This window comes from Schistocerca americana, chromosome 6 (genome assembly GCF_021461395.2).
Source record: "Schistocerca americana isolate TAMUIC-IGC-003095 chromosome 6, iqSchAmer2.1, whole genome shotgun sequence".
NCBI lineage: Eukaryota > Metazoa > Arthropoda > Insecta > Orthoptera > Acrididae > Schistocerca > Schistocerca americana.
Genome location: NC_060124.1, coordinates 67,361,902 through 67,387,975, shown reverse-complemented (window position 1 = coordinate 67,387,975; position 26,074 = coordinate 67,361,902). Strand labels below are relative to the sequence as shown.

Genomic DNA, 26,074 nt, shown 5'->3' with positions numbered 1-26,074 from the left:
CCCAATGTCCTCAACTGTTTGTTGTGTATATCCCAATCTCAGTCTTCCACTATCATTTTTGTGCTCGACAGCTCCCTCTAGTACAATGGAAGTTACTTCCCAATGCCTGACCATATGTTCTTTCATCCTTCCATTGCCCTACTTACAATTTTTCATGTATTCCTTTCCTCATCAATTCCATAGAAAGCCTAATTTCTTACCTTATCAGCCCACTTTGTTTTCACCACTATTCTGCAACACCACATCTCGAGCAGTTCACTTTTCTTCTTTTCCAGTTTTCCTACAGTCCACAATTTTACTTCAAAGCAGAGCTGTACTCAAGACATATGTTCTCAGAAATTTCTTTCTCAGATTAAGGTCTATGTTTAATATAAGTAGACTTCTTTCAGAGAGGAATGCTCTCTTTGCCTATGCTAGTTGCTTTCTTTGCCTATCTACTCTGCTTCTTGTGTCCTTGCTTCACCTATCAAGTATCAAAATAGGTCTACACAAGCTTTATTTACCTGAATACATAGTTTTGAAGCTGTATTCTAGGAAAAATGACAATATAGATACTGCCTTAACATCTTTGTGTGTGCTGATTTCCTTTGACAGTTGTTAGGCACACAAGTTAACAAACAGTAAAGTCTAACTGGCATGCGTAATCTAAACAACAGAAAAAACTCAGATGTAAACATATTCATATCCCTAATCCACATAAAATTTTATATACATGTCTTTTGAAACCTACAAAAGGAAAATCCACAGAAGGTGTCGCAACTGAGACGTGTTTGGGGAATAAAAACTGTGTTCTTGCAAGAATGTGGATCCTTTTGATTCATTACTAGCTGAAAAAGGCCTGTTCCACATGGTTTTTATTTTCATTTGTTTTCTGGAAAACATTTCAGATCACTTGAGAATATTTGAGGATATAGTAAAAATGAACATTCAAAAAGCAGTAAAAATGTTAGTATGCCATGCTAAAAAGTACTCTCAAATACTCAAGAATACTCTTTAGTACTCTTAAACCCACTGAAGTATTCAGCAATACCTTAATTTGAAATAAAGTACTCTGCCAACCACTACTTTACAGAACACCCAAGAACATTACAAAACATTCAAGAATGTAGACACAAAAAATTATATGTCAGGAACTTTCTAAAACATTCTACAATATAAAACAATTGAGAATATTTTTGAACACTCAAAAAATTCAAAAATATTAATAAAAGCTCAACAACATAGATAAAGCTCTAACTTTTTGCCTTAAAATATACATTCCTTTGTAAAAGACTGAAGGCATCCTGGTGACCACCACAATGTGATAGCGATCACTTCAAACAATCATATCTCCAGAAACACAACAGCTACCACCATACAATCCTGCAATACACGACATGGGAACCAAGGGTAGCATTTGATACACAAACCCGAGATTGGCAATACCCTAAAAGAATCAACCTTTCAATACAGAAATTGTAAAGCTCTACTCTCAATAGAGTTTTATTTAATTTAGTGAAAAAAAACTTCATTTTGTTTTCACTATATTTCATACTTACTTAAATATGACACAGCCTGTCACAGAACTTGCGCACGAGTTGCATTTCTCATCTTGTTATATGGTGAGTAGATACACAAATTCTTTGGGTTTCCCATCCCTAGAGCAAGCTACATATAACTAAGCAGGAGAAAAGCACACGTCTTTCAATTTAATACCACATCATATTAACGTTTCTCTCTGTGCCTTACTTATAGTGATACTAAATGCTAATCTTACAGGAAATTGCAGTCTTCTGAATTGAAACAGCAGTTTGGTAGATACAAGCAGAATCCTCAGAATAAATTCTGTTTTTCCTTTATCTTTTCCTGATATTATTTTGATAACTGTTCCTTGTTCCAGAATATAATCTTCGTTAACCTAAATCTGTCATCAAAATAATTGGTAATGGTACCTTTAATAGTAAAAAATGTAAAGCAATCCTGACACTTGCATCAAATTAATCAAATTTAAAAAAATCGTTGGAGAAATTAACACTTTCATTTGCATCGACCACTGAATTGATTGATTTATGTATTATTTCTTCAGCATGAATCTTGTTTAGAATTTTTAAATTAATATCATCAACCACTTCATTTCTTACTGCTAAAATGGCTCTCTCAAATAATCAGTTTGAGTAAATTTGAACAATTTTCAGAAAAAAATTCATCTATTAATTTATATAGGCTGTTGATAATGTTACATAAATAACTTTGTTAAGTTCAATCTGGCCAGTTACACCATCAATTAGGTTAGTGCCTTCATTAATTTGTAAGAATTTTTCAATAAAATGTCACGCTACTTCACTGGTGGAAAGCTGAACTCTCATACTTGTTCTTAATTGTCCTTTCTTTGCTAAAGGCCAAAGACATGATTTCTTCAAACATGAGTCAAATAACAGAAACTCCTGGTAGAAATACCAACAACATAGTGCAAGATAGATTGCTACTCACCGTAAAGAAGACACGTCAAGATGCAGACAGGTATGATTAAAAGACACTCTCATATATCTTTTAATTTAATGTTAATTTGCTTTTGTTCAGCCACTGTGCATACATATCAACCACTGTCAGAGTGTTTCTTTTCACCTTGTCTGTATCCAGATCATTCATTATAGGGGTTTTATCCTCAGTACATATTACCATTATTTACTGTGACAATCACATTCACCCCCAATCGTTTGGTATTTTTAATACATTGTTCATGGCACTTCCTCCTATCAGTGTAAAAAAAAACTGGCAACTGCCTCAACCTTTTCCCCTAATTTTTCTTTTGTTAACTGGACTATCTGCATATTTATCTTTAATAGCATCTGAAACTAGTTTTCTAAACTTCAGCTTCAGGCTCCAGTTGCAGCAGCACTTTGTGAAGTCTTCAGTTCAAGTGTAAGTTCCAGTTGCAGGATTACTGATTTTCTCAATATTCATTAGCAGCATGGCCCCCGTCTGCCACCATCAAAAGAGTCCTCTACAGCAGTTCCTAATTTTTAAGATTTAATTCAATTGCAATAAAGTCTGAAATTGCTCATTATTATCTACTAACTTTTTTTTTTTTTTAACCTGGAATTAAATAACAATTGACCTCTCAAAAGTAACATGATCAGAAAACATATTTTTTCTGTTACAAATAAAACAATAAACATAGACAGGTACGTACTTTAAACTGTCAAGTTCCTCAAAACACCATATTTGTATAATCCCCGGTCCATCGTATGACCGTGACACACTATACTGGTCCTCCATATTTCTATGACATGTTACGGCAAGATACTGTTTTGTATTTTGTGGATCTGCTTGTAGTGATAGTCTCAAGGGCAATGGGCACCAAGCCATTGCCCATACCGGTCCTCCAACAAACATTGTCACTGCATCTGTAAACATATAAGGAGCTATTGTATATCAATATGGATTAGAAGCAGCTTTATGGAAGAACATTCACAAAGTAAAGTTTCATTGTAACAATACTGTTCACAAGCGAATCCAAAATATGTTTCAGTCTTCCACCGTAAAACTGTGAAAGCTCAGTTCCTACCTAGTGGAACGGGAATTATATAAAATTAAACACATATAACCGCTTAATAATAATAACAACAATAACACTTCTTCTTCTTCTTCTTAATGTGCTGGTTTCCCTTTACAGGCTGGCTATCATTATAGTTAGTCCTGTTTTTGACTTTGTGGATCTAAACAGTTGTAGGGAAGAACATCCAGACTGCATTTGTATATTTTGTAGCCCCAATGTTTGTAATAACACATGAGATGATGAAAAATGAATGGCGGGACTTAGGAAATTGAGACTTTGGAAAAGTTGGCCAGAATCCTGGGCACAGGGGAGACTTAACAGTCAGGATGGGAAGAAAAGTCAGATTGTTGAGGACTGCACTGGATGATCTCATCCAATGCAGTCCACAACAATCAAACTTTCCTTTTCATCCCACTTTGTAAGTCTTCCCCTTCCCCAGTGTTCTTGCTGAGTTTTCCGAACTCTCCTCATTTCCTAAATCTTGCCAGTTGTTTCTCATCATCCCTCTGTCCTTCCTCTTCAAATGTTCCGCCAGAATGAGCCACTGTCTCCAAAAGCTTGCAAATTTCCTTGACCTGTATATATTGTGCTCTCCTGCCACTGACTGATGAGTAGATTTTTTATCTATACAGTTACATTTTATTTTTTAGATAGGCTGTTAGATTGATGTACTCTTCTAAATCAGCTTGTCTCACTAATAGCTAATATCAGAATGTGAAAATAGTGGTAGCACAATGAAATTTTTTTCCTTGACATGGGTCACTAAAAACAAGTACCATTAGACAATGTTGGTCAAATTATGGCAGTAGCAATGACATATGATAGCCAACTAAACTGTAGGTTCCTGGTGATGGTTTTCTCCATATACCATCTTAATTCAGTTGTGATGTGACAACTGATTTCTTTGGACAATAAGCCTGTGGAGGCCATGCAAAAGCCTACTGCCTGTGCTAATCTAGCAAGAGATTATCAAGCAAATAATTGAGAACTTCAACAGCATCAACAGAGAGGATGGCTACAAGTTTCTGATGGCCTGCCTGCCAGTGATCCCAGTCCAATCAACTGCTTGTGTTCACCAAGTAGCAGCTCTACAATGCCCAGGTTCACCAGGAAAAAAAGCCGCCACAAGATAACTTATGGCACTTCTACTACGCAATCTGCACTTGCTGCAGGAAAATGCGACCCCAAGGTCCAAGCTGCCAATTTGCTGTTGTCTTTATGTACAGCCACCCTCCACAATGACCTTGACTTTGAACAGTCCAACAACATTCAGGAAACTGATGTCCATTGTCATATGGCAACCGAAATAGGATGGTACGTATGGAAGATCATCCTCACAGACCAGCAGTTCAGTTGCCTGGGAGAGAAACGCTGCAACGAAGATCAAAACATCTATTGTAATAGAGATTTTGTTTTTAAAATGCTGAAACAGATTTTATTCAAAGTATTAACATTGATTATGATGTTGTAAACATTGCTGGTTAAAGTTTTTCACATTTATTGCAAACGGTCAGTTGCCAGTAACAATAAATTTTCAAATTAATTTGTTGTGGCCATTGGCTATTCTGTTGCCTCTTTTTTGGCCAACAGTTAATGAACTGCCATCAGGTACCAACAATCGCACTCACAGACTAGCTATGTCGAAGTTTACCATATCTAAATGTGAAAGTTGGTAATAGCTGGAGATTTGTTGTGGTCAGTTGTCTTGCTAACTGTTGAGTTTCAGTCACAATATTTACACACTTAGAAGTTTAGTGCCTGTCAATAGAACTATTCGGTGAGTTTTTATCAATACTCCTTTCATTATCAGGGTGTATATGCAGACAAGAAAAAAAAATTGCCAGATTTTTCCTGGATTTCCTGGTTAAAAACGCACTTTTTCAAACATGAAAATACACTTCTTCCAAGGTGAAAAATACACTTTTTTCCTGATAAGTGGCAGTATACTTTCCCTTGGAGTTGTAAAACTATCAATCACTTGAATGGTAAAGGTTTTATATACAACAACTTCAGAGAACGAAAAAATTAGGCAAAAACGTTTTGGAAAGATCTGTGATGGGGAGCAACATTTCTGCTGCACATTTTCATATTACAATTTGTATTCACATTATGAAAGTATATATTAGAAACAGCATGTTAGTTTCTGTAGCACTGAAATCGAGATTGAAACGAGCTTTTGCAAGCCAGTCAGAGCTCATGTCACACGATCTCATTAGCCAATGACAGCAGATATTCAGAGCATAGGACATGTGGCGTAGTCAGGCCATAGCAACATCACTGTTAAGTAGTGTGAACACACAAATATGAAAAGTTAACGGTTTAAATTAATGGATGAAGTGTAACAACAAGAAGTCAGGCTTTCACATATAATATTGGTCTTTCTTGTGTGTGTTACACTTCAAGATACACCACACAAATGTGCCAGCAAAATTTTAAATAATGACATTAATGTCTGGTCTTCTGGGCTCAAAATTCTTCTAAGTGGCTAGTCCTCAATGCGTTAAGTTTTAAATGAGAATCAAACGCTCTCTCATTTAAGAAATTCATTGCACATTCGTACATGTAACATAATTCATCTTGCGTAAAACCAAATTTACTTTGAAACTAACGCTTTTCAAAGCACCATTCGCAATATTTTACTGCAACCTGTTAGAAGTAACTTCATTTCAGCAGGTGCCAGAGAGCACCAGAAAATAGGCGTTACTGCACATGGGCAGCTACAATGACATAGGAAGCCCAAATGTTTGTTCATATATAGTGTTGAGAGATCTTACATGACATCATAAAAGAAATAGGATACTTCAAGAGCATCAGAACTTCGTACACCTTACTAAAATGCATAATACGGCTTTAAGTGCGCATTCATATGTCCGAATCCCCAATGAAGTAGGTCCCAACCTGATGTTAAGATGTCAGTACTGTTTTCGGGATGCAAATTTTCTTGGAGTACCAGTACTGTACTATCTCATATTTGTTTCTTTATTAAGGCATAATTCCGTACATACCCTAAGATGAAAATATGCACTTGAAATTCAGTGAACAGTTGAAACTAGCCAATAGTGGAGAATGAAACATTATGTTTCCAATAAATTGACTGCCTCTGGGGGAAAAGATCAATAAAAGTCACATTTATTTAGCAAACCGACAAAAATAATTTCATTGTCCTTCAAGGCGAATGACTGCCAAAAATGTGGAAATAAAATAAAATCAGAAAACAAACTAATAACATATTTTAGCCTTCCTTAATTATGTGAATGTATTTTAATGCACTTGATAGCTCCCAACCACAGAAATCCGTTTTGTTTTCATTTGATGTGAGAAGTGTAAATGAAGAGGAAGCAGCAAAATCACTAAACGTAAACACAGCTTACATGGAGACTTACCCCCCCTCCCCACTACAACCCAGACTGCCATACACACATATGAACCTGGCATCTTGGGCATGCCAGAAAATGTTTTCCGGATAGCATCTGGCTGCTTGTTGCTACTGCAGATACAGCTAACAGCCACACTTCAACTAGCCGGCAGTGGGAGAAGTCAATGCCCATACGAAACTCAATTGCACATGGGTGTGAGCCCACGGGCAACTGCCCAGATGAAGTTAATGTAAACAATTGACTTGTGACGTCACGCTCGTCGGCAGCAATTTATTGTTATGAAGTATTCCATGGTCTTTGTCCTAAAGCCTTTGACACAATCTGCTATCAGTTCTTACCAGTCAAAATTACAAAAATTTAACTGAAGTCTAAAACAATGAAAAATTCCCAGAATTCTAAAGAATTCCCAGGTTTTCCCAGTTTTCTCCCAGATGAAAAAATTCCCAGGTTTTTCCCAAATTTCCCAGATGTCCCAGAACGTATACACCCTGATTATTTATATTTCACGAAGGACTTCCCAATTACCGTACAGAATTCCATTTAACATAGTTCAGTGTTCCTCCCACTCCTTGGAGTAAAAATTCAGAACTGAGCAAGTGAACTGTGTCAAATTATGGTCTGGCAATGTTTCAGAGCCAAAAATAATCCAACGTACCTTAGCAATGCATAAGCACTTAAACTTGTAGATTCTGCAGCACTAGAAACATCCAGTGCTAAGAGGTATGTACAAATAGATAAAACTGCAGACACTGTGCCTTCACATGAAAAAAGGAAAATACAATGAAACCTTTCAGCAATACTGAAGACTGTGTGCTAGATTTTCAGTGACCCCTTAGCAAATGAAAGCTTGCCGATTTAAAGAGCTACCAACTTACAAAAATTCTTCCTATTCCAATAGAACTGTATCATTATTTTTACAGCTCCTGGAATTCTACACAATACAAAAAGGGCTACTGACTCCCACATATTGATTGATAAGAAGCACTGCAGAGCATCCTTTGAAGCCTCTTACTAAATTAATACGATAGGTGAAGATTTTGTGTTAGTAGTAGCAGTAGTGGACATTAAACCATGCTGCAAACTCTTATGTCAGAATAAAGCAGTCACACAAATGGTATTAATGGTTGGGTTGGGTTGTTTGGGGAAGGAGACCAGACAGCGAGGTCATCGGTCTCATCGGATTAGGGAAGGAAGTCGGCCGTGCCCTTTCAAAGGAACCATCCCGGCATTTTCCTGGAGCGATTTAGGGAAATCACGGAAAACCTATATCAGGATGGCCGGACGCAAGATTGAACCGTCGTCCTCCCGAATGCGAGTCCAGTGTCTAACCACTGCGCCACCTCGCTCGGTGGCATTAATGGTACTTTATCTTATTTCAATTTTTCTATTTGTATGTTATTAATTAATTAATTTTTAAATTTTATTATATATTTCTTGTTTGTTTCCACTGTTAGTGTTTTAGTGCACTACTTTAACCCCATGTCATACTTTAAGGAATGAGACTCATGGAAACAAATGCAGACCTAATGTGAACATTATGAGTCACACTCGTGGAACAAAAGTTGGGCCAAAGTTTTTATGTATGTTGGATATGCCTCTTATCAATATGTATATAATCCAAAGAGTAATTCACAGTCAAAGAAAGGAAACATACATTGATAATCAAATAAATATAGCAGAGTTTATGTTAAAATATGTCCCACTGCCGGACAACAAAAAGCATGGAAAATCATCACTAGGTGAAACACCACTTCAACTCCAAGCACAATATTGGACCCATTTCTGGACACACATTGATCCTGTGCCTAAACAAAGACTGATCAGGATGCGCAAAATTTGCATGAAACACTAAGTATGAAATGAAATAACAAGAAAATGGACAGAGGGTTAAAATGGCATTACATCTGCCACAATGCTTTTGAAAATACTGTGCCATGCAGGGCTACTAAATTTTAGAGTTGAAGGTCTTTTTTATTAGAAATTTGTTCAAGGGAAGCATTTCTTAATGTAATTACATTTCTTGTCGACAATATCTTTGTTCAGGTATCATGTTATTACAGTCCTCCTCCTGATGTCACACCTGAAGACACCTGTGAATATTATAATTTCTATTAAAGTATTACTTGTGTCTAAAATTTATATTTTAAAGTATTATTTGAAATAGTGTAGAGTGCTGTGTGTGTGTGTGTGTGTGTGTGTGTGTGTGTAGTGATTATCTCGCACATCACTGTGGCCTCTTTCACATGTTCCAATGGCTTAGGCACAGATTTCATCAAACAAAATGGTACAACAAGGGGTTAGTCAAGGTTCTTTAGCAATACACTTACATAGTTCATGTATTTTTTCTCGAATATTCTTTATGTGTAAGAATTTATTTGATCAGGGTTTCAGAAAAGAAAATATAGTGTCCATGCAGAAAAATATGTGCAGAAACTAGTACGTCAGTTGTTTGCGTGGGCTGTTAGTACTAATCACATTTATGACAGCGAATGGGGTCACGAAGAAAAGCATCCTTATGAAATGGGTCACAAATGACAAAAAAATTGAGGTGACTAAATTTGTATATTGCTGAATGGATGGAGAGCAAATCTTCAAATGGTAACTAAAAAAACAGTAGGTGTATATGAATTTCTAGTATGTAATTCACTTACCATCTTTAACAGTTGCCTCAAATAAACTGTACTTTCTCCACTCCAAATTTTGTGTCTCTACATCAACCACTTCCTTTCTCATAGTCAACTGACTAATCATCATACTTTCTTTAGCAGCAGGCAAATACTCGTGTACGAGTGAGTCTTCTATTGCAGTCCAGTCTTCTAATGACGTGTGATATGATGGGAAGAGACTATCCTTGTAATGTTGTGTCTGGCTGTAGAGTACAAACAAAAGGAGGGGTGAGTATGAAAAATCAATATACAGTACATTTATATTACACAAAAGGCACCTAAAACGCTACAAGAGAAAGCTGCTGAGGAGGACATGAGTAAAATAATGCAAATATGGGTAACACAGTGCCCGCCTGGCTAGCCATGCGATCAACACCCTGCTTCCCTAGCAGGAAGGCATGCTGATCACTGGCACGAATCCACCCAGTGGATTAGTGTCCAGGTTCGGTATGCCAGCCAGCATGCAAATCGTTTTTAAGGCAGTTTTACATCTACCTTGGCGAATGCGGGCTGGTTCCCCTTATTCCGCCTCAGTTACACTATGTCGGTGATTTCTGCGCAAACACTGTCTCCATGTACGGGTACACAATAATTACTCTACCATGCAAACATTTGTGGTTACACTTGTCTGGTATGAGATGTTCGGGCGGAGGGGGGAGAGAGAGAGGGGGGGGGGGGGGGGGGGGGAGAGAGACAGTCCACTTGGGGCCAAACCACACAATAACAATGGGTTAGGTGTGGGGCAGCAGTGGGGTGGGTGGACTGCCGTGCCCTGTTGTGAGGTTGTGAACCATTGAGGGCTACGGTGGGACGAAGCTTCTCCATCGTTTCTATGTCCCCGGTTTAATACACAATGCACAATGGGTAATTCAACCATGTTCAGAAAGATTATTTACATTTATTTTTCATGTTACACACAAAAAAAAAAAAAAACAGTCCAAACTTCTTACTGTGTCATTTCATTCAGTGTAAATGCATTAATAATAAAAACCAGAGAATAACACAAGATTCATGTGCACATATATGGAAAACTATTGAAAAACTCTGCACAAAACTGTCCACATGCCAAATATTGAGTTGTGTCATAACTAGTACCTCAATATCTCCAAGGTACACAATGCTCATTACAAGACTGATAAATTAAATTTAGCACTTTGAAAACACATAATTACATACATCATCCTCCATTTGTGCACCTGCAGACCACAAATTGCAGGTGTTATTCAAGTGATAAATGACCACTAATGCTATGAAACCAAATACTACACACAATGAGAAGTCAAACAATGGAAAATCTAGGATGGAATAACAATATGAATTAGGATAGATTTCTACTCACTACTTAGAGAAGGTGTTGAACAGTTTTTTATACAAAACTGGAGAAAAAAAGCATTCAAAGTTATTGAAAAAATATGCAAATCATTCCAATTTCCAAGAAGAGTTGTAGAACATGTAGGAACAACTATAGGCTCACATCAATGATGTCAGATTTTAAAATGTATAAAGAGTGATCAAAGAGTTCCCATTCAAAGACCATACAGTCCAGAATCAGCATGTCGATCACCCACAATCACCATGAGCACTGACACAATCATCACACTGGTGCACCAGTTGAAGATTTTTAATTTATTTATTTATTTTTTTTTTTTTTTTGGGGGCGCAAAACTTCTATGGTCATTAGCGCCCAGCCCGTGACTTAGGAAACAGTAAAAAAACCGAAATTGAAAACCAGCAGCAATGGGAACAAAGTCATAAAATTGGAGAAACTAAAAGCAGAAGGAATGCTTAAAAATCCACTACAGAAAGGGGTTGGTTGTCCCCAAAAAAAGCTTCAAATGACTGACATCATTTCACTGTCACTAATAAACTGGAGAACGCGGTCGGCTGAGCGCGTGTCATCTGCTAAAATTGACGATAGATCAGGCGATAGCTGTAGACGGGAGCGTAATGGATTAAAATAGGGGCATTCAATTAAAAGGTGTCTTACCGTCCACAGCTGAGAGCAGTGGAGACAGAGTGGGGGAGGATCGCCGCTTAAAAGATGTCGATGGCTAAAAAGACAGTGCCCTATCCAGAGTCTAGCTAAAATTACCTCCTCCCGACGATGCGTTCGGGAGGAAGAGGTCCAAGCGCAAGGAAGGGTTTTCACTTCCCGCAATTTATTATGGGGAAGTGTTGACCAATGCGCATGCCATAAATGAGCAACTTTGCGACATAAACCGCTCCATAGATCGGTGAAGGGAAGCGACTGAATAGCTGGCCGAGGAAGAGAGACTGCAGCCTTGGCCGCTATATCGGCCGCCTCATTCCCACAGATACCAGCGTGTCCCGGGAGCCAGAGGAACACCACCGAGATGCCCCCCAGGTGGAGCAAGCGCAGACAGTCCTGAATCCGGTGGACCAGAGGGCGCACAGGATAAAGAGCTTGGAGACTGAGGAGAGAGCTGAGAGAATCTGAGCAGATTACGTACTGTATCCGCTGATGGCGGCGGATGTAGTGGACAGCCTGGAGAACAGCGTAAAGCTCCGCAGTATAAACCGAACACTGGTCGGGAAGCCGAAAGTGATTTGGGGTGTCGCCAACAATATAGGCACTCCCTACACCTAACAATGTTTTCGAGCTGTCGGTGTAAATAAATGTGGCGTCCGTCATTTGTGCGCATAGAGCAGCAAATGCCCGATGATAAACAAGTGTAGGGGTACCATCCTTGGGAAATTGACAAAGGTCACGAAGCAAGTAGATCCGGGGACGGAGCCAAGGCGGTGCTGTACCCCAAGTTGTCAAGAAGGTTTTAGGAAAGCGGAAGGAAAGAGAATGGAGCAGTTGACGGAAGCGGACTCCCGGTGGTAGTAGGGAGGAGGGGCGGCCTGCGTACCCTACATCAAAGGAGGCGTCGAAAAAAAATGTCATGGGCTGGATTAGCAGGCATGGAAGACAGATGGCTAGCATAACGACTCAGAAGGACTGCCCGCCGATTGGACAGTGGAGGTTCAGCAGTCTCAGCATAAAGGCTTTCCACAGGGCTGGTGTAAAAAGCTCCAGACACTAAACGTAATCCACGGTGGTGGATAGAGTCGAGACGCCGAAGAATAGACGGCCGAGCAGAGGAGTAGACTATGCTTCCATAATCCAATTTCGAGCACACTAAGGCGCGATAGAGGCGGAGAAGGACCACTCGGTCCGCTCCCCAGGAGGTACCATTTAGGACACGGAGGGTGTTAAGGGATCGCAGACAGTGAGCCGAAAGATAGGAAACGTGGGAGGACCAGCACAGTTTTCTGTCAAACATAAGACCCAAGAATTTAGCGACGTCTGAAAATGGAAGGTTGACAGGACCTAGATGTAAGGAGCGCGGAAGAAACTCCTTACGTCGCCAAAAATTAACACAAACGGTCTTAGTGGGTGAGAAACGGAAGCCGGTTTCGATGCTCCACGAGTGGAGGCGATCGAGACATCCTTGAAGACGTCTTTCAAGAAGGCTGGTGCGTTGAGAGCTGTAGTAGATCGCAAAATCGTCCACAAAGAGGGAGCCCGAGACATCAGGAAGGAGACAATCCATAATTGGATTTATGGCGATGGCAAACAGTACAACACTCAGCACGGAGCCCTGGGGTACCCCGTTTTCTTGGGAGAAAGTACGGGAGAGAGTAGTGTTCACCCGCACCCTAAATGTGTGCTCTGCCATAAATTCGTGAAGAAAAAGGGGCAGCCGGCCTCGAAAGCCCCAAGAGAACAGCGTGCGGAGGATGCCTGTCCTCCAACAGGTATCGTATGCTCTCTCCAGATCAAAAAATATTGCTACCGTTTGGCGTTTCCGGAGAAAATTGTTCATGATATAAGTGGAGAGAGCAACAAGATGGTCAACTGCAGAACGATGCTTTCGGAATCCGCATTGGGCTGGTGTTAAAAGACTGCGGGATTCCAGCCACCAAGCTAAACGGTAATTCACCATACGCTCCAAAACCTTACAGACACTACTCGTGAGAGAAATAGGGCGATAGCTAGAGGGGAGATGTTTGTCCTTTCCAGGTTTCGGAACGGGAACGACAATAGCTTCCCGCCATCGTCTGGGAAAGGTACTGTCGGTCCAAATTCGATTATAAAGGTGAAGGAGGTAACGCAGACTATGGGTTGATAAATGCAGCAACATTTGGACATGGATACCATCCGGTCCTGGGGCGGAGGAGCGAGAAGAAGAGAGGGCATGTTGGAGTTCCCGCATGGAGAAAACAGTATTGTAGCTTTCGTGATTTTGAGAGGAGAAAGCAAGATGTCGCACTTCCGCTGCACGTTTCTTCGGGAGAAACGCTGGCGGGTAATTTGAAGAGCTCGAAATCTCAGCAAAGTGCTGACCCAATGAGTTAGAAATTGCGACGGGGTCCACTAAGGTATGATGCGCGACAGTGAGCCCAGAGACCAGGGAGAAACTAGGCGCGCCTGAGAACTGTCGAAGCCGACTCCAAACTTCCGAGAAGGGAGTGAAGGTGTTAAATGAGCTAATAAAGAATTTCCAGCTTGCCTTCTTGCTATCGCGGATGACGCGACGGCATCGCGCACGGAGCTGCTTATATCGGATACAGTTGGCCAAAGTTGGATGGTGACGGAAAATGCGAAGAGCACGTCGCCGCTCACGTATTGCGTCACGCCATGCCTCGTTCCACCAAGGAACTGGGGGGCGCTGGGGCAGTTCGGAGGTGCGTCGTATTGAACGTTCCGCAGCTGTAAGAATAATGTCGGTAATATGTGTGACCTCATCGTCGACGCTGGGAAAGCGACGGTCATCGAATGTCGCTAGAGACGAAAAAAGTGTCCAATCGGCTTGGGCAAACTTCCAGCGTCGCGAGCGCATATATGGCAGTTGAGGCTGCAGTCTAAGAACACATGGAAAGTGGTCACTCGAGTGTGTATCATCAAGGGCGAACCATTCGAAGCGCCGAGCTAGCGGAACAGTACCGACCGCAAGGTCCAAATGGGATAAATTTGTCGTGGAGGCAGACAACAATGTGGGGACCCCAGTGTTGAGGCAAACTAGATCCGCTTGGTGGAAGACGTCTAGCAATAGTGAGCCACGTGGACAAGGATGTGGAGATCCCCAAAGCGGGTGGTGGGCATTTAAGTCCCCAACCAGCAAATAGGGGGGTGGAAGCTGACCAAGAAGATGAAGGAGATCAGCTCGTGCCATTGGTGTGGACGATGGAATCTATACCGTACAAAGAGAGAACGTGTATCCAGAAAGGGAGAGACGGACGGCGACAGCTTGGAAGGAACTGTTTAAGGGGATTGGGTGATAATGGAGAGTATCATGGAGAAGAATCATGAGTCCTCCATGGGCTGGAGTGCCTTCAACAGAGGGGAGGTCATATCGGACGGACTGAAAATGAAAGAGAACAAAGCGGTCATGGGGACGCAGCTTTGTTTCCTGAAGACAGAAGATGACCGGCGAGTAGGATCGTAAGAGGATCGACAATTCATCCCGATTGGCTCGAATGCCGCGGATATTCCAGTGGATAATGGACATAGGGTGAACAGAAAATGGAGGAATGTGACCAAGGGTGCTGTCAACTCAACGACTGCTCAGAGCTTGTGACTGACAGCATGGAATGGCATTCAGTCGAAGGCAGAAGATCCGGATCCATAGGTTGGTCAGGAGCAGCTCCTGCCACCAGCGATCGGCCGGTTGACCGGCCACCAGCAGTGCGCCTCGGCGACACAGAAGACTGCCGAGGGCGATTTCCGCCAGGTGGTGCTGTAGATGGGACACGCCTTGGCGGAGAAGGAGAGGAATTGTGTTTCTTTGTAGCCTTCTTGGAAGTATGATGTTTAGACGAAGGAGGAACTGATGGTTGGGAAGTTGCGGTACGTAAAAACTCTTCACGAGTATGCTCTTTTTTCGAAGACTTGGCGTCTGACTTTTGGGCTTGAGATTTAGCAGAAGCCGACGAAGGGTGAGCCATAGAGTGGGCAGGCGAAAGTGGTGAGGTTGAACGGGCGATCTTTGCGCTGGCCGATCTGACGACCGTGGTACTAAAGGTGAGGTCGCAAGTCTGTGTGGCCGCCTCCTTTGTTGGCCGAGGAGAAGCAAGGACAGTGCTGTATTTCCCTGTCTGAGGCACGGTGGGCTGTCGACTGGCGAATAATTTTCGAGCAGCAAAGGTCGACACCTTTTCCTTCACCCTTATTTCCTGGATGAGCTTTTCGTCCTTAAAAATGGGGCAATCTCGAGAGGAAGCAGCGTGGTCACCCATACAGTTGATGCAGCGAGGGGATGGAGGTGGACAAGCACCCTCATGGGCATCCTTGCCACACGTAACACATTTGGCCGGATTGGAACAGGACTGGCTGGTGTGATTGAACCGCTGACATCGATAGCAACGCGTAGGGTTTGGGACGTAAGGGCGAACGGAAATTATCTCATAGCCTGCTTTGATTTTCGATGGGAGTTGAACTTTGTCAAATGTCAAGAAGACAGTGCGGGTTGGAATGATGTTCGTGTCAACCCTTTTCATAACTCTATGAACAGCCGTTACGCCCTGGTCAGACAGGTAGTGCTGAATTTCTTCATCAGACAATCCATCGAGGGAGCGTGTATAAACGACTCCACGCGAGGAATTTAAGGTACGGTGCGGTTCCACCCGGACAGGGAAGGTGTGGAGCAGAGAAGTACGCAGCAATTTTTGTGCCTGGAGGGCACTGTGTGTTTCTAACAACAGGGTGCCATTCCGTAATCTGGAACAAGACTTTACAGGACCTGTAATTGCGTCGACACCTTTCTGAATAATGAAAGGGTTGACTGTGGAGAAGTCGTGACCTTCGTCAGACCGAGAAACAACAAGGAACTGTGGCAACGATGGAAGAACCGTCTGTGGCTGAGACTCAGTGAACTTACGTTTGTGAGCAGACATAGTGGAAGGTGAGGAAACCATTGCGGAAGAATCCCCCATGATTACCGGCGTCTCCGATGGTGCGCTCCTCCCTCGTGGGGGCCCTCACTGAGGGCACACCCGCCTTAGGTGATTGTTCACACCTCAGGTCACACCTCCCGACAAACGGACGGAGGGACCAATCGGCACTTTCGGAAGGTATCAGCTCGGGTAATCACCCCTCCCTGGGCCTGGCCGTTACCAGGGGGTACGTACGTGTCCTACCTGTCTACCCGGGGCGGGGAATTACGCGTTACCCCGTCACCGGCTACGCATGGAAGTGCGTGGGTCGGCCTTCAGACACGCACAGGGAGGAAAAAAGGGAAAGGGAAAGGAAAGAAGAGGGGGGTCCCAAACGCCGCAGCGGAGAAAAGGGCAAAGAGAAGGACAGAGGAAGGACGAGGACTTGCAAGTGCAGAAAGCAAGGAATTTGGAACAGTTTCGAGCGTCCGTCTCTGGACGTAGGCACAAACCATACTCCCAGATGGGGAGAAAGGGAAGGAAAGAGCCAGTGGTAAGGGGGGGGGGGGGGGCGAAGATGGGGGATGGGGAAGGATGCGGAAAGGGAAGGGAAGGTATGCAGCCTGGAAAGGAAGGAGGGCCACATTAGCTCGGGGTCCCGTGCTCGCTACGCACGTGTCCACAAAAGAGTTGTGGACCCCCTGGGGGGACCAGTTGAAGAGACTTGTTTGGTAAAACACTGTGTCCTACTGTGTCAAGGAGTCCCTAACTGCCTGCTGCGCATCTTCGTCTGGCAGGAATTGTTGACCCTTCAAGTCCTTTTTTAAGGGACCGAAGGTGCGATAATCACATTGGGGAGAGATCAGGACTATAGGGTGGACGCTCAAGTCTCTCCCACTTGAGTTGGCAAAACTTTTGTGTTATGACATCTGCGATACGGGGACTTGCATTATCATTAATGTGGCACACCATTCCACAATGCTGGTCTTCAATGGACATACTGCCTCTTATACATTCTTTGTTTTCCAATGGATGTCTGCCAGTGTTTGTCCTTTGGGAGCGAAAAAAAGAATAAAAGCATGCTGATCTTGTTTGGATGCATTTGGTAATAACATCACCATAGTTCATGTTTCTGCGTTTACTGCTTGCAAGTCAGAATGACACGAATCCACATTAACCCGTTGTCTACAAGTCAGTGCTTATATTGCCACATGGGAGCTGTGCTAGGTTGCATATACGCTGCAGCAATACCCTCAAATGGAAACTTTTCGATCGCTCCTTGTATTTTATGGTGATGTCTAATGACCTGTTTCAAGACCAAAAATTTCCTCTATAGGATCTTAAATAGGTTCTGTAGACAACAAACTTGTGAAACCAACTCATTATTTTTGTCTTCAAAACCCAGACGATAGTAATTACTGGCATTCAGGTTGATCCCTTATTCACTTGCGGTTCAAAACAATTCCGTGCTGTCATTTAATTAATAAAGTATGAGTATATAGAATATCAGAGTAGATGCTTGATTGGATTAAATAGTTCCCAGCAAATAATACACAGCATGTCATTCTTAATGAATAGAATACCGAGACAACAGTGGCCTTGTGTGAGTTATACATAAACATCATAAAAATGGAAATTCCTCGTTGGAGCAATCGTAAAATAAGTGAAAGACAACCACTCACAGAGCAGATTGATGGTCTGAGCACAGATACACAAAACAGAAATCATCATTTACACTACCTTCCAAGCTCTAGATGATTCTCTAGCTAGAGCGTGCACACGCGCACACACCCACCCCGCCTGCCAAATCATTTATGTACATAGAGAACAACAGCAGTCCTATCTCTCTTCCCTGGGGCACTCCTGGCGACACCCTTGTCTCTGACACACACTAGCCGTCGAGGACAACATTCTGGGTTCTACTATTTAAGAAGTATTTTGCAGGCTGGGTGTCCGGTGGAACACTACCTTGGCATAGTGGGTAGGATTTTGGGTGGGCTGTCACTCATATCAGGGCACAATGAGAGGTAGTCAAAGATCTGGTGGAGGATGTGGTTGAGCTTTTCAAGGCCATGCCAATACAGGCTATGATAAGGTTATCAGTATATTTCAACGTTCCCCTGCTTTCCACTGCGAATCTGGCAACCCAGGTGGCAAGGCTGTAAGAAAGAGACTTCTTGACATGAAACAGGTGACACCTGTCAAAGTGGAGATACTGACTGAGGCTGGTGAACTTGACATGGAGCAATCTGAGAGGTGAAGATTGACATCTAGGAAGATGGCTCGATGAGTTGAGAAGGACGAGAAGTAGCAGATTTGGAAATAAGTTTTGAAGTCCTGGAGGGAAGAGCAAGGGTTGTCCTTGCTGTGACTGAAAATTGTGAAAATGCCATCAATGAATCTGAACCATACAAAAGGGCTTTAGGTGTTGACTGAATAGGAATGATTCCTCCTGATGGTCCGTAAATAAGTTGTCAAAGAATGGTGCCATGTGAGTACCCATTGCAGTACTACAGATTTGGCCTTTAAAAGTAAAATAACTGTGGGGTAGGATGCAGTTGGTTATGAGGATTAGGAAAGAGGTGGTGTGTTTGTTATCAGGAGGACATCGGGAAAGGATGCTCCAACTACCTCTTATCGTGCTCTGGGTCATTGCCTTTAAGTTGGCCCACATGCAACACCCGTTCCACCACCTCCAACTGCAGTATAGTCACATGCATTTCTAACTCAACATAAGCCAGTGCCATGCGTGAAAGCATCAGGGTATACGCTATATCTGTGGGTAGGAAGATATTGATGCACACATCATAACTCTATAATAATGGAGAAATGGAGGAATCCATCAGACGAGAGAACTGCCTGCAGAAGGGTAACTCAAACTAGCAGTAGGCAAGCAAAACATCACAGACAGACTGTGGACAAGACAACAGACCAGGACAACTTCAAACAACCTAGACAACAATGAGCCACTAAGTGAAATCTTTGCCACAGTTATGACACCAAGGCCAAGAGCAGCAGAGAGACAAATCCAAGATGTGACCAAAGAGAGTAATCGGGTGACAAGCATGGTAGTTACCAAGCAGTCCTAGTACAGTGGAGATAGATCCGACAATATCAAACACGAGCACTGAACTGACCAGCTGTGTGCTAGGTTGCCGCTTATACACCGGCCACGTGGAACACAACTGGCCACTGCATTCATGTGGCGAGACAGTGGCACTTCTCTTGCCACATGCACAGTGCTGTTTAGCCACAGTGCAACCTAACAGCCATCTAAGTCCATATGCTCTGGCAGGTATTCAACCTCTGTGGTGCACAATACCAGATCCCACCCCCCAAAACAGGTGTATATGGGCATAAATGTTTCAGACAGTTCTGTCGGGGCCAGAAAGGTCTGGGTGAAGACCTCATACCTTCTATTTCTGGTTGTGAGAAGGGAAGGGAGGGTGTTCGGCGGTGTCCATTGTGACTTCACTGGAGGTGAGGGTGCTGGAAGGTTCCCCCGATCCTCGCGGTCGCAGAAGGTAGTGCCAGTATGCTCAATGCCGTCACCAGTGGTGGTCCTGCAGCCTAACAGCTACCAGAAGACAGAGGGGGACGGAGGAGCGGTGGCAGCAGGTATGACACTATGCCCGAAGTTGGAGCTGGTTGCGGTGGCAGCAGTTGAGCCCTTTCTGTGTCTAGACAGATGTAACTTGTCGCCTTTGGGTCTCGACTACTTTTGCTGGTATCCATGATGCAGTACTTCCGAAGGAGTGGGCCCACACAGCTGCGCCAGTTGTGAAACGTTAGGAAGGCCGAGGGTGGGCTGCAGATGGGGGCCAGCATCAGAAGGTGAAGCGGGGTCCACAGTTGCCACCTGTGAAGGAGCTTATTGGAGCTACAACTATCAACTGGCATGGTATAATAGATGCTCATAAACGGGGTGAGGGCTGATGCAGTGACAGAGGATTCAACAGCTTTCTTCACTGGAGAAAGGACAGACCAGATGGCTGAGAATATCTTTTACACCACTGGCCATGCAGAACTTTTTGAAAGTAGAGCCCATTAATTGGGGTCCATTATCAGCGACCAAAGTATGAGGTAACCTTTCAATGACCAAATCCTCGGCCAAGGCAATGAGGGTGGCATTGTTTGTGGTGGACATAATGCATACCACATATGTGTGCTCTGAGCTGGCATCCACATTGAACAACCACACAATCCTGAAAATGGACCTGCAAAATTGAGATGGAAGTGGTGTGTATACCAGGATGCAAATGATTTTGGATGTGCTGCTTGGTGCCAGGTGCACACCGTGCAGCCACAGACCATTCTCGCACTTTTGCCAATGATACCATGACAGCACACATGTCAACAAGCCAACACCTTCGTGCAGGATATCCTGCAATGACCTCGGTGCAGCAACCTCAGGATTTGTTGCTGCAATTCGGATGACGCAATTACCTGATGCATGTCAGTCTCAGTCACCAAAAGAATAACATCATCGACAATTGAGAGACTGTGAGAAATGTGTTTAAAGGGGTTGAGCTCAGTCACCAACTGATGGGTGAGGTAGGCTGGTCAGTTGTTGGTCACTTAGCGGAGGAGCTACCATAGGGTGGAGTCACAGTGTGTGACAGTGGTGACGCTTGCACCTGCAATGGGAAAACTTCTTAATGTATGTTGTAGTATAGTATCAATGTGGAAGCAGAGAACTTCCTGTAGGTTGAAATAAAGATCTGGGCCTGCAGGTAGACAGGTCAAGGTGTAGGCACGGGAATGTTGTACCGTGGGCCTAAACTGGACAGTATAATAATAGGCACTCAGGAACAATGCCCTGTGCTGGAGGCAGTGAGCTGCTCACTCTGGGAAGTTGGAACAGCACCCAAGTAAGTGGTGTGCAGCTGAAGGGTGATGTCTCTATGAAAATATGAGGTGCACCACAAATCTGGCTTAAATAGAAGCGAACACAGAGCAAAGATCATCTAGTTCTTGGAAAGGGACTGCAGTGGATATGATCTTGATTTTGTTGGAGGTAGAAAACCCAAACAGTGTAAAAATATTGTGGAGAACAATGTTAGTAGCTAATAGGTGGTCAACAACAAATAACGTAATCAGCCATATAACATGTTTGTAGGCTGAAGTAACCAAGAGCCCTCCATGAAGGGGAATATGACTGTTTTGCTCTACGTAGCACTACACTGTCATATGTAAATAGTTCCTTGTACTCACAGAAGCAATGTGGCCTGTGTATGGCAGCCTTACATGGATGGCTCGGTGTAACTGTCTCCATAGGCCACCAAATGCTAGATAGATTGATCGAGCAGATGATGCCCCCCCCCCCCCCCCTTCCCTCCCGTGTCCACCTGAAAATGGCTGTCCACATTACAAATGTGGAGCACGAGACATAACTCCCTCACAGAAGGGTTCCCCAACAGGACTACTGACTGTGGCGCATATACTGTGCCCTGACGCTTTCTTCAGATGGGATGGGAGCATGTTGTGTAACTGTGGCAAACTCTTTGCCACAAAGTGTGCAGGTTCCCCAGTGATCTGGACAGTCTGCCAGGGAGTTAGTGGAAAAACACTGGGCACGATGGGAGCAATCGCCGTGACCTGCGACAAAGTGTGATCAGAGGCTCAGATGCCATAGAAACGTCAGGCAAGTACGAATCACAATGGTGCTCCAGCCTGGGGGGGTCTCCTAAGCCTGTAGCACAGGAGTGAAGTGCATGGAGGCACAATGGCTGCTGCAAATTGTGGCCTCATCATAAGTCATTCTCTAGCCGCCTGTGCAGTTTTGAACAAGTGTGCTATACTCAAAATGTCCCCCCCCCCCCCCTCCCCAATGAGAGGTTACCTAGTTTCAGTGCTGCAGTGCACACTTCTGGATCTGGTGCAAGCTGGACCACCACTTCACGAATCAAAGGATCTATGTATGAAGCCTTGCATGCTTGAGTGATGCAACCAAAATAACATTTGCTGCTGACACCTAACAAATCGGTGCCCTATGAGCAGTTTGATTGTCCCAGCCGTTTATGGTACTGATGGAACTCGAGCCTGGAGGCAACCACATGCTATCTCTGGGACTAGTAATCAGAAAAAAGAATGCATATCTCCTGAAAGGAGATTATAACATGGAACACCTTTCTGAGCAGAAAGAACTTACTTGGTAAAGCACAAGACAAAAATAATGATAGCTGCAATTAATTATCCACGACTTAAATGCTATGAAATGCTGTTTCAGATGATGTAAGTATGTGCCACAATCATCCATAGCACTGTCTGTGCTGGCGTAAACTGTTTCCAGCACACCGGTCGGCGAAGGTAAAGTGTAAAGATCAATAAGCAGGTGCTGGATCAAGAGTGCCTATCACGGGGGGGGGGGGGCCTGAGACACACTGACAAGCAACTTGCCGCCAACGCCCTCTAGACAGCAAGTATTTAGGTCGTCACCGCTGATCCGAGACCTCACTGACTCACTCTCCAGTTTGGCGTCTGTCAGATAGTTGCAGAGTGGGCTTAGTTCGTAACAGGCTATGATAGTATATAGCGTCCAGATTAGTGACTATAGTGAGACTAAAGTTTGTAATAGCAAGTTCACTGACATTGTCTGCAAGAGTACTATCACAGATGAGCTTGTACCACAACACGTGGGCTCTATTGCAGTCAAGCACCCAGTCCAACGAGTGCATTTGTGAATGTATGCTTTCCCGGCGTATACAGCTGGCGAAGAGTTCTCGGGCTTCCAGCCGGGTGGCGGTGTCTTCAAACTGCGACGTTTTGACGAGTGACATACTCATCATCTTCTGGCAAGAAGATGATGAGTATGTCACTCGTTGAAACGTCGCAGTTTGAAGACACCGCCACCCAGCTGGAAGCCCAAGAACTCTTCGCCGAGTGCATTTGTGCTGTAGAAAGAGGATACCGGCCACCCATAACAACCTCCTCTCCCTTACGTCCTTACAACACATGGCACTACATCGTCAAAAGATGGAAATGATGGACGATATGGGGGTGCCAGTAGTGGAAGGTGCTGAAGCCTGGTGCAACTGGGCATCGGGAGCTCCGAGTCTGTCTGTCTGAAGCTGAAGTGATTTCTGTAACAAGTCTAACTGGAGCTACTGCTCTGCTGCTGCATTAATTGCTACTGTTGCCCCAGCAAGAAAACCAGTTTAGCACCCATGCTACTGAATAACTTCCTTTTAGCTCATCACCCATGCTACATCTGTGGGTAGCCAGATTTTGATGCACACACTGAAGCCCGAAAAAATGGAGAAATGGAGGAAGCTGCCAGGTGGGAGAGCTGACAGCAGAAGAATTACCCAAATTAACAGTAGGCAAGCAAAATGCAACAGACAGACTGTGGACAAGACAACAGACAAGGACAAGGACAAACAACATGGACAACAAGAAGGTGCTACGCAAAGCCTTCACCACAACCATGAAAAGAACACCAAGATCAGCAGAGAGACAAATCCAAGATGCGAACAAAGAGAGTAATCGGATCAAAAGCAAGATAGTTATCAGGCAGTCCTAGTACAGAGAAAACAGATTTGACAGTATCAAGCAGGAGCACTGAACTGACCAGTTGTGCAACGGGCAGCTGCATATGTACCAGCCGCATGGAACACTATTGGCACTACTGGCTGTCATAATGAAATGAGGAGACTGGTGCTCTCGCCATGCAAGAACAGCATTGCACAGCCACAGTGCCACTTAATGACCATCCAAGTCCACTTCCTCTGGTGAGCATTTAAACTCCACATCGCCCAATACAAGATTATATAGCAGCTATGCTCCAACAACTGTACAGCATTCTATGGGCACATGACAAGTTACCAACTATCTATTTGCACGAATGACTATCACCAAACTGTGGCAAACCACAAACTTGACCATCCCATTGCCGAACATGATACACACCACAATATGAATGACTTCAATGGCTGCTTCAGTATGCAGGCCATTTGGGTACTCCCTTCCAGCACAAGTTTCTCTGAACTTTGCAGTTGGGAACTGTCCCTCCAACATATCCCGCACTCTAGCAATCCCTCTGGGCTAAATCTCCACTAGCCTGTTCCCACTGCCTCACCTTACCTTTTCCCTCAACTCTAATGTCCACACCACTGCTTCTCCCCCTTTGTCAACCAATCTCCCTTCTCTCTCCACTCCCTTTCACCATCTTTGTCTTCATCTTCACCTTCGTCTTCTTTCCCACCTTCATTCCCCCCACCCCCCTCTTCCTATATCACTTTTTGCTGTTCTCTCCGTGTTTTCTCTTGTTGTGTGGTTGCGAAGTCACCTGATCACAGATCTGCCTCTTTCCCACTACACCCTCCTTATCTCCTTTCCTACCTTCTCCCCATCTCGATCAGCTCAGGCAACTATTTTCAGTAAACAAGTGTCAATAATTAGTGTCACTGTTTATCTTGAAAATCTGCTAGTGCTCAAAAACTAGTGTGAATGCTATTTCTGTAATGTGTTTATGTGCCACCCATTAGTCAGCTATAGGTGAGTGGTTGCCTTTCCTTTATTTTACACACTAAAACTGTAATGATGCTATGTAACACAATCATCATACCAGTCATAACCTATGGAGCAAAAACATGGAATTCAGTTCAATTAGAAGAACACCAGTTACAAGTATTTGAAAACAAAATTTCTTTGGTCCATACTATGATAATGAATCACAAAACTGGAAGAGAAGACTTAACATAGAAATTCATGTGCTATCACAACAAGCAACAATAATCAAATTAATGAATTCCAGATGACTCCAATCAGCAAGCTCTCTGATGAGAACAAAGGTTTTCATGTGGTTTCAAGAACATTCATGGAGAAATAATTTGGTGAGAGACCAAGAGAGAGACCCAGGAGTATATGGGCAAATAAAATTAAAATAATATCTAACTGGATGGGTGCAAACAACTGGCAGAAGGAGCACAAGACCAAAGCATTTGGAGGCAATCTGTGAGGCCGGCATTGGAGCTTCATTTAGCTTACAAGCCATTAAGAAGAAGGAAATCTAAAACTTTTTTGGATGAATAAACAAGCACTGAATTGCAATGCAATCAGACATTGAGATATAAATCAAACTTGCAATTTGTTGGTCCATGTTCCCTGGAACATTCACAAAATCAAACAAACTTACTCCTGAGAGAGAGAGCACTCTTACATTTAAATAACATCAAACATTACAGAACATATTATGTTGGTGCATAAGTTTGGAGGTTTTTGTTTTGTATGTTGGTACCATAGTTTCTAGGGGTTTGTTTATTGACTGGCATTTTTTATTTGTAGCTTACTTTTACTAATTGAATTTACATATTGACATTCTATCATTTGAAGAGATTGAGTGGAGCTGTGGATACTAGAAAATGGATTGTTAAGTGGAGAAATCAGAACATTTCCGACATATTCCCTGTTTGAGTTCAAAACGTGGGTGACAGCAGTGGAGGCAGTCAAAGATTTGCACTGCCATAAGGATAATGCCACTGAATATGAGAACGGCAAGAGAATGATTTTCCTGTTTTAAGGGTTTGATGAAGATCATTTAATCTCATTAATCCACAATGATCCATGCTGTGTACTCTAGAACTGACAAATGTGATGAACTGTGATCATAG

General features: G+C 43.2%; 1 protein-coding gene across 1 annotated transcript in view; it reads right to left on the bottom strand.

Moving 5' to 3' along the window:
• The window catches only part of LOC124619967, a 293,396-nt gene that overhangs the window by 42,473 nt on the left and 224,849 nt on the right, over positions 1–26,074 (bottom strand). The window contains exons 20-21 of the mRNA XM_047146629.1: positions 9,567–9,784; positions 3,173–3,386 (exon numbers count right to left, since the gene is read on the bottom strand). Of these exons, the coding sequence (XP_047002585.1) occupies positions 3,173–3,386; positions 9,567–9,784 (432 nt within the window). The remainder of the gene's footprint in view (positions 1–3,172; positions 3,387–9,566; positions 9,785–26,074) is intronic.